Raw genomic sequence first — 10,237 nt, 5'->3', positions numbered from 1 at the left:
CTTATCTGACCTCAGTGGGAGATTTGCCTGGCCTCACATGAACTTGAACTGACAGTGTTGGGGATTCCCAGGAAGGATACAACCAACTCAGAGAAGGAGGAGGAATGGGATTGGGAAAAACTGTGGGAAAGTTTACTGAGTGGGCGGCAATGAGCTGGATGTAAAATGAATACATTAACTGATAACAAGAACAAGAAAGATTAAAAGTCTGGAAAACTGCCATAAAAACTCTTGAAAATATTTCTTATGTTATATTTAAAATTTTTAAAACAAATCATGTCAAGTCTGAACAGTTCAGTGTATTGTAGCATTTGTACATTTTTTGGTATAACTAGGTCACAAAGAATTCAGAGAATTGTGGTATGTGCCATTATTTAATAAAAATACAAATATTAATAAAATAAGACTCTTTATACCGTTAATATGGAATAAAGAGTCATATGAGATATGTCTGAATAAAGAGCAGAGAGCATAATGACACCAAGTCTTGAAATTGCAAGACTTCTGAGATATAAATTTGCATTTAGATTGGCATCTGAGAATTAAACATAAGGGAAAATTTCACACATTGTACACTTTACTTGGATTCATTAATATTTTATTTCATTTTAGAATTAGCAGTTAGAAAATACAGCTGAGTACAGAGTTACCTTCAAAATTACAAAGAGACTTAGCATAAGGGAGGAAGAAAAATGTACCAGTTTTTATTTGTTTCATCTGATTCATTGTAAATTCTCATTAGCCAGCAGCTCTGCAAGGTTCTGTTACCTATTTATTGCCAGAGGTTTCTTCAGACTCAGAGTTCTTCTCAGTGCTGCCTTCACTTCCTTGTTCCTTAAGCTATAGATGATGGGGTTCAGCATGGAAGTCACCGCGGTGTAGAAAAGGGCCAAGAGTTTATCTATTCCTGGTGAGTGGCTAGACTTGGGCCTCAAGTAGGTAATAGATGCTGAGCCATAGAACAATGTGACTACAAGTAGATGGGAGGAACAGGTGGAGAGAGCTTTATGGCGCCCCTCAGGTGAAGGCATCACCAGCACTGCAAACAAAATTCTGACATAGGAATAAATGATCAACAAAAATGGGCTAGATATGCAGAGAACTACTGTCACGAAGATTGCAGCCTCATTTTGGGATGTATCTCCACAGGCAAGTGCCAGGACAGGTGGAAGGTCACAGAAGAAGTGGTCTATCTCACAGGGTCCACAGAAGTTTAAGGAGAAAATAAAATTGGTCTGTCCCAACCCTACTATGCATCCCATTCCCCATGAAACTATTGCCAAATGGGCACATACCTCACGACTCATTCGGGTTGCATAGTGGAGTGGGGAGCATATGGCCATGTAGCGGTCAAAGGCCATAGCTGCCAGTAGGCAACACTCAGTTATACCAAAGAATATAAAGAAAAACATCTGTGTGGCACACCCTTCCCGAGAGATCCCTCGGGCCTCAGTTACAAGGTTCTTCAACATCTTCGGTATGACAGAACAAGTGTAGCCAATTTCCAGGAGAGACAAGTTGGCCAGAAAGAAGTACATGGGGGTGTGTAGGGCTGGACTGGTGCATATGGCAAGGGTTATAAGTGCATTTCCTGTCAGTGATACTAAGAACATGAGGAGAATCAGGGTAAACAGGAGGAAGCATTCTTCAGGAACCTCAGAGAACTTGGCAAATGCAAAGTGTTTGACAGACAACTTATTTTCCTGCCACAGAGAGCAGTTGACACTCATCTCCTGAAAGAAAGAATAGCTAATCATTAGAAATATTTTGCCTATGAGAGAAATCTTTTCTTTTATTACTGTAAGAGCATCAGTTACATAAGAGACAGATTCCTACTCTGCAGTCAAAATAAATAAATAAATAAATAAAACCTTCAAAAAAGTGATTCATCCTCACTGATTTTCATATCTTATACTTTCTCTGTTTACATCAGGTGATTTTCTGAAGTGTACTGAGCATTGTATAAAGTAAGTGTAAAAGGGTTTACAGAAGATGGTGTATACTTGTAGTCTCAGCACTGATGAAGCTCAGGCAGAAGACTTACCATGTGCCTGAATTTAGCTACATGTGTTGCGTAAGCTATCATAAAATAAGAAAAGCAACATTAATTATAGCTCTATTTTTTACCCAGTTTTCTCACTAACTAGTTCTCAATGTTACTCAGAAGAGCTGATCTACCCACTCATCTCTATGCTTTCCTGTTGCCACAGATACAGTTTCTTCAACCATTCTCTTTGTGTTTTCTGTACAAATTATTCTGTTATTGATCTCGCCAGAATTTAGATCCAGGCATTAAAATTATTGTTTCTTCAAGTAAGACTCATATTTTCGTGAAATGTAAGTAAAATAAAATAACATTTCAATAAATAAATGATTTCTGTAATGCATATAATTAGAGGTAAGACACATCTTGATGTCTGGGAATTAATGAGGTGGTAAGAGAAGTTTCTTAAGAGGAATAAGCTGAGACATTGGAGAGATGCAGGGTCAAACAAATACAATTGAAGCAACCACTTCATACCACAAACCTCACAGGGCAGCTGATTTGTGTAACATAATAGTTCTCATCATGTTTCCTTAGTCAGAGTATCATTGCCTGAACTTTAAATTTCTGTTTTCTTAATGTTATTCCTGATATTCTATGAATCAGGCTATTAAATTGAATAAAGAAAAAAAGAGTAAAAGGGATTGAGTTTTGGCATGTAGTCCAGGCTAGCCTGAAATTCATACTTTCCATGCTTCAATCTTTTGAATGCTGGAAAAACAGGAGAAAGCCATGGTCCCTGGCTTGATAAAAACTTCCTAACCTTCTATCTCAACAGACTTTACATTGCTATGCCATCAAAATACCTGTATTTCTATACACATAGTGTATATATACTTCATTTCTCTTTGCTCATTTTCTTACACTGCAGCTGCTGTGTGCTTGCTCAATTGCTTACATGAAAAAAAACTGGTCATTCCCAGCACAGCCTTGTCTGTTTTCTGGATATCATTCATCTCTTCTGCCTACTGTTACACTCTAAGCTTTTCACACTATAACTGCTAAAAATAGCCTTTAGCACTCTGGTTTTGACTACTCATTTCTTTCACAGTGTAGCCCTTATTCAGAGACTGAGTATGGACCTTAGGAGGGACATCGATGTTCTTATCATTATATTTACCATCTTTACCAGTCTATAAGTTATTTTGTAATAAGAAGTTCCAGTGTCTGGCTTACTCTGTCCCCTTAGGTATTCTGCTTGTCCTTGCCCATTGTATCCTCTAAAGTTCAGTTTCATGCCCCTCAAAGTTTGAAGTTGCAGATGACTTATTTTTCTCTCAGTCTGTTAATTTTTCCCTTCAAATGAGGTGATCTTTTTTTTTTTGTAGGGTGTATGTGTATGGCTGAAGTTTGGGTTTTCCTATCAAAAATCTGAATGCTCTCTCTTTTTTTTTCTGACAAGGGTAGAATTGGAGATATCACAAGCCTGTTAGGTCCTATTCCCCCTATTCTTTGACATAATAAAATATCACAGGTTATGCTACATTGTATATAAGTAGACCAGATCATGGTTGATGAACAAGTCAAATGTGGGCTTCAGTGTTTCCAAATTATTATAAACATGCTACCCATGTTCATGAACACATAAATGACATGTATCTATATGCTTGACACATACACGTGTGTTCCTGTATATTCATGCAGAAACATGGACAATAGAGTAGAGCAAGGGGAGATTGTGTATGAGTTAAAATGTTAGTATATACAATAAAGCAGGGTAACAGCATTTGTTCACACTCTGCTTCTCCATTTGGTCACTTATAAAAGGGGCTGAGGGGAAAAAAAACGTATTCCCCATGACGTTACTGCAGTGAGAATTAAGTTAATTTCCCAATTCACTTAAGTTGATCAAGTGCTGAATGCTTATCAACTACATAGAACATGAACATGTGTGTATGTCTACCCAAACCACTTTAGATTTATGTTTGTGTACCCTCTATCTAATTTGAGGAGTTTCACACCATAATCCATGATCTTTGTTCCTATTTAGTAATTGGTCACAAGATTATTTTTCTATTGGGGATAATAGAAAACAAACAAACAAACAAAAGGCATAAATAATTTTCTATCCTATGGAGATATAGTTGTATATAATAACTTATTGGATTTATTAGATTAGATATGCACTTATTCTGGAGGAAATTCTAAAGATATGAGGACTGACTTAAAGCTCTGACAACTATGACCTCTCAGTGGACTCTGTTCTTGTAAAAGTTTGCTAAAATGCTGACAATTGTGTTGCATTTTACACTTATACAGTCTGCTGTACTATATAAAATTAAGACAAAACAAAACTCCAACTAAAAATGTCCCCAAAAAACTAACCTAAAAATGGATATTTTTTAATCTAAAATATTTTTAAGCATCTTGGCTTTCATTAGTAGTGTCTATATTTGTATGGGTAGCTCTCAAATTGGTCTTGAGAATGTGGTCTTGCCTCTCTAAGTTAAATTTCCAGAAACTCAGCTTGAGACTCAGAATGATATATTTTTATTCCAGTTTGTGTAATAAGAATTATTTGCGTGGAAAGAGTATTAAGATTTTTGAGAAATAAGTGTCAGAACACTGTGATATATGTGTCTCATCTGCCTCTCATCGCTTACATTTTCTTGACCTAAGTTTGGATTCACTACTTCTTTATAAACATTACATGCCCCCAACCCATCTTTCTAGTTGAGCTGTTTGAACTTGATTCCTACCAATAATCAGCTCTATTATATACATAGACCTTCAGTGTTATTAAAGTCAAATGTGCAGTAAGGACTTGTAAGAACCTTAAGGTTCATACCACAAAGTGTGGTTTTTTTTTTTGGCAATTGTATATATGCAAGAGATGATGCATGATATGAGAGGACCTTGAAATCTTACTGCCTTGGCTTTGTATGATACCTCACATAGCCTAGACCCCACTTTAAAGAACTCTCTGTTTTATGAATGATAGAGTGGAAAAACCTTTTAAGGCTGCCACACATTATTAAAACTGTTTCTGAAAGACTGCAGTGTCTGTACATAGGAACTTTCAGTAAGTATTCATCTTCACTACTATATGGTGACTACTTCAAAAATTCTGTAACAGCATGTACAACTTGTATACATTGCTCAGGAAAAGATTATCAGAAGGCTCACCCCTGACTTCCCAGTTTCCTTACATCACTCACCTAGTAACATTTATACATCTGAGTGATACTTTACCTCAATAAAATAGAGACTGTATGATCACTTGACTAGATTGCAATGGACTATGCAACCTGAGTAGGACAGTAATAAGTGAATTCTAATTTACTATGAAATAAGTCATTAACACAACACACATCTGATTTCTGAGAGGGGTGCTGGAGTCTGTGTAAACTTTAACAGCCTTCAAAGAATTAATTAATTAGAATACCAAGAATGGAAAAATGTTTTAAGTATCTGATGTCCTTTTATATACTTCACTTTTCTCAGGCCTATTCTTAATAAATTAAATGTGGCACCTACCTCAAATCACAGAATATGATAGGTGGTTTCTACTTCAGATTAGCAATTCCTGGGTTTCTGTTCATCCTCTCCTTACAACATACATGAAACATACACTATCCCCATCTTCATCTCAACATTGTACTAAAAACCTTGAGTGACAGTCAGAAATCATGCCTGATATCAAGAAAATTTTGTATCAGGAGAAAGCACCGTGTCCTTTAAGGCAATGTCCAATATCATACACACATGCACATACACACACACACACACACACACACACACTTACTTCACTATTCTAATTATATGCATTTTTTCCTTTCCTGGAAAACAATGAGCTTATATTATACTAAAATTCTTCTGTCTTCTAAGTCCTTTTTTCTTTTACTCTCCCCAGGAGACTCAATCTCTTCTCACTGGTGAGTTTCAGGAGGCTTCTCATTGCCCTCCTGAGAATCCTTATGGATAGGACAATAGCTCTGTGCAGAGGAGCTGAATTCTGCAACAGCCCTTTCCCCTGAGAAATAGTGCCATCATAAAAATCTGAATCATTCCATCTACAATGAAGGACGACAGTAAGCTAATCATCTTTCTACTAAATCAAAATTGCCACACTGATGACAAAGATTTGACATATGGTCTCCTGGAAAATAAGTCTTATAAACCACAGCAGTTGTTCATGCTTAGGCACTCTGAGTTTCAAGTTAAGGTGCTTAATATTATAGTTTTATCTTCTTAGTGATAATTGAGTAGTTTTCATTCACATTAGGTACATTTTCTCCCTTTCCTTTTTTCCTCCCCTTGCCCCTGCCTCGACCTATGGGACCTATGTAATCTAGATCTGCCATTTCAGTTCACAAACTGTCCTCTGATACTAAAAGTCTCCTGGGATTTTTATACCAATCATACCCACCATCACCAGAGACCCTTATACTTAGCTCCTCTGAGCATCCTGAAACCACTGGTGCACAACAGACAAACCTAGGTGAGGACAGAACATTCATTTGTACAAGGATTATATTTCATGAGCACTGATTTAGTCTTCATAACTATTTTAGGTAAATTCAGATCTTGTGTTTCTACATGAAACAGTTTTGATATCTTTTGTTTCTAGGACATTGTGCATATTATGACATAAGGGAAATATTACCATAAAAGAACAAAATTAATTTATTTTTCATATAATAGTATAACCAAACTAGAAATCAGTATAAGGAGAGTACAGAAACTACAAAACCACTTGGAGTCCAACAAGAAACTTTGGAGAGCCTAGTCAATCATCGAAAAGATCAGGAAATAACTTGAGAGTTCCTAGAATTAAATTCAAGTGAACACAAAACTTACACAAATTTTAACAAACACACAAATGCACTCCTGAGAGAAAATTCTCAGATGAACATTGCATAAGTAGAACTGATTTATCATGAATTAATTATGAAACTTCTGTTAGGCAGACAGGGAAGTGCTCCCCACCATGGCCTGAATTGAGAATATTAAAGAATAAGTAGTATCTGAAATTCATCAAGTCTTGTAATGGGAAGGTCTGGCTGAAATTGTTTGAGGCAACCAAGGTTGAGATAGTCCCTTCTGGAGTTGATATTGTATTTCAACACTAACTAGGGTTTTTTGTTTGTGGCTTGTTTTTGTTTGTTTGTTTGCTTTGTTTTGGCAGTTTTGTTTGTTTGTTTGTTTGTTTGGTGGCTTCCTCAAGGCACTAGTGTTTGCAGCATCCAGTTTTGACATGATGGCTATCCAGTTGGTTGAGTGGCTTAATTTCTTTGTCTTAGTTAGGCTCCTAGTGCTAAAATCAAACAACTGGACCTTCAGCAACTTAGGGAACAGGAGGTTTATTTCATCTTACAATTTTTAGTTAGTACATCATCCAGATGATTCAGGGAATGAAGCAAAACAAGAATCTGGAAGGAAGAATTGATGCAGAAGGTCATGGAGGACTGCTACTTACTGGCTTATCCAATCATGGTTTGCTCTGTCTGCACCCAGGACCACCATTCAAGAGGTGATACCACCCATAAAGTAATGGGTCTTCCCATAACTGTTAATCAAGAAAATATACAATATCGCCCAGAGTTAATCTGTTCAACCCATTTTCTCAAAGGAGGAACACTCTTCCTAAATAACTCTAGCTTGTATTCTATTAACATAAAGCTCACCAGCATAATTTTTTACTTAAGGAACCCAGGAGCATCAGGAACTGTGGGGAATTGCAGGCTGGTATCTAGTAGAGCTGAGGTCTGAACCCATATGGTCATAATTCACCTACATGACAAGGTAGGCATTCCCTCATGCTTCTGAAACTCTAGCCCCTGCCTAAGTTCCTGCCCACCACAGCCCCCACAAGAGAAGCATCATCAGTAGTCAAGTAAGCAATGACCCAAGCTTCAGACCTTCAGGCTAAACTCCTCCCCAGTTACCTAGCAACAGTGAAAACCATAAAAGGGTCTGTGAGGCCCCCACCTCACTCTCTTGCTCTTACTCTCACTCCTTTGTCCTCTCACCTCTCACTTCTCTCTCCTCTTCCCTTTCTCTTCCCTTTGTCTTCTTTTCTCCTCTCCTTTCTCCCTCTTTCTCTCTAGCCTTCTCTCTCTCCCTCTCCCTCTCCCTCTCTCTCTTTCTACCTTCTCTCTTTTCCCCTGTATTTCTATAATAAAGGTCTTAAACCATAGAGAGTCTCTGCTCTTTCAAGACCCTCTCCACACTCTGGTCAGTGTTGGGAACTTCTTCCCTCATCCCTCTCTCCTACAACCCTGGGACACTAACAAGGTAGCTCTGGGGTCCCCGGTTGGGGGCTGTCCCTTTTCCACCCCCACTGTGTGGGTCACGTGCACACCGGGTGGGGGGGAAGCATCTAGCAGCTGTGCCTGTGTCCACCTGCCCAGAGCACAGGCTCTGGTCGGACGTTAGGCCCCTTTTCCTCCCCACTGTTCCCCAGGGTCCCCAGGTCCTCCTTATTTTGTTCCCAATAAGGAGCAAATGAGTCAAAACCTACTACCACCTAATAGCTTATTTAAAAGCATTTTTGCATTAAAGACTTACTGCTAACTTGGAGCCTATATAAAACTAATCTAATTATGTTTCAACCCTGCCTGAAAGCATAAAGACAGGTACATCTCTTATATGTCTCAACATGACAGATTTTTATTGTGAAATTGTCATCATCTATATATTTTCAACTTGTTTTTAGAGATGACACCAAATGAACTAAGCTTTCTTTTCCAGATCTTCTGAACATTATCACTGAGAGAATTATCTGTGTTCATGTCAATGTTCTTCATGAAACCTATGCTGGTTGTGTTTATCAGCTGTGATTTATGACTGATGTCAAGTGTTTTCCCTCTCTATTCCTAAATGCATGTTTCTGTAATGAATTCTCTCTGTATTTGCTTTAATATCTTCTTTATATAAGTTACTAAGCTATATTACCCAAGTAAAGCTTTTAAGAAAATGAATTGCAAGAAAGTAATCTCAAGCAACTTAGACTATGTGCTTTGCTTTGTGAACTTGAAGGAAGTACCAATGAACTTTGAAAGTTTTGAAGAGCTTTATATGTGAAGTCTTTCCACCTAATTGACCACAAGATGTTTTATAAATTTGAAGAATATGGATAACACTGACGGAATACCTACTCTTGTTTCTCCCCAACAGACTCCACTTGTGAACATCTACCCCTATGAAAAGGTGATACATATATTCAACTCTATTCACGTTAGGAGACCTTGAAATTGTGTTCTGATTATATAGAGACTAAAACATATATCACTGAAGGCAACTATTACATGAGAATCAGGTTTTTAATCTTGACTTGTTCAGAATAAGACATTTATTCTAATTTTCACAATCCTTGTCAAGAATGTGACTTGACAGGTTAGAATTTTCTCATATTAAAGACCTAGCTGGGCCTCAACAGTGATTATAATGTAGCTTATCAAAAGATTTTGCTCTTGGTCACTCTCATGTGTGGTAATAATTGTTCTCTTGGGAATATAGGGACCTCCTGGTCACAGTTTGAGCTGATACAATTTCCTTCTTCAGTGACACAATTCAGTATCCCCTGGCTCTGGGCAAAGCACTCACATCTGATATTTGGCCTTGGATTGTAAGACTCATTTTCAGAATATATTACTTCTGGACCTTATTACCTTCTCAGACTAGGTAAATAATTGAAAGAATGATCAGACAAAATTTTTAGAAGTGAGGAAATAATAGCCATACATTTTTCTTTTCCTCATCTCTCTGTACTGCAAACTCTCTAGCTGAGAAAACAATATTATTTTTATCAACTGTCAAGTCATTTTTTAAATGATTCAGTTAATAATTCACATGGCCTTTATCATGGTAAGCATTTAAAGTATTTTTGAATGATACAGTAAACTAAATTTCAATATAAAATTTGATTTAAAATAATTCATATTTTACAGTTACCTTAAACTTGAAGAACAAACATTCAACAATAAGAGAAAAAAAAGCAAAGATAGATAAGCAAAAAGATACCACTTTTATATTTGCAAGGATTTCTCTATGACTTAGTTCTCTTAAAATCTTTACAAGTTTACAGTTTTCTGAAGAACTAAAAATGTGATACAGCGATAGTGTTGATATACACATCTTACTGAGAAGACAGTCTATGCTTCTCTGCATTCATGTACAGATATGGTAACTATTTCTGTTCCCTGGACTGTGAATCATTGTGGTTTTGGAAAATACACAGAATTAAAAACA

The 10,237-nt window shown here is 37.0% G+C and overlaps 1 protein-coding gene across 2 annotated transcripts; it reads right to left on the bottom strand.

The window, feature by feature from the left end:
* Positions 1 to 764: 764 nt before the first annotated feature.
* On the bottom strand, positions 765 to 1,757 carry Olfr120 (olfactory receptor 120). 2 transcript variants are annotated; one of them, XM_030249813.1, is made up of 2 exons: positions 1,391 to 1,730; positions 765 to 970 (listed from the first exon to the last, which is right to left on the bottom strand). In XM_030249813.1, the coding sequence occupies exons 1-2, from the start codon at positions 1,728 to 1,730 to the stop codon at positions 765 to 767; spliced, it is 546 nt and encodes a 181-aa protein (XP_030105673.1). The 2 variants fall into 2 exon arrangements, with proteins under 2 accessions (XP_030105673.1, NP_666842.1); NM_146631.1 differs by having other exon boundaries at positions 765 to 1,757.
* Positions 1,758 to 10,237: the final 8,480 nt, after the last annotated feature.

This window comes from Mus musculus, chromosome 17 (genome assembly GCF_000001635.26).
Source record: "Mus musculus strain C57BL/6J chromosome 17, GRCm38.p6 C57BL/6J".
NCBI lineage: Eukaryota > Metazoa > Chordata > Mammalia > Rodentia > Muridae > Mus > Mus musculus.
Note: the sequence above shows the minus strand (reverse complement) of the source record. Positions and strands in the feature narration are given on the sequence as shown.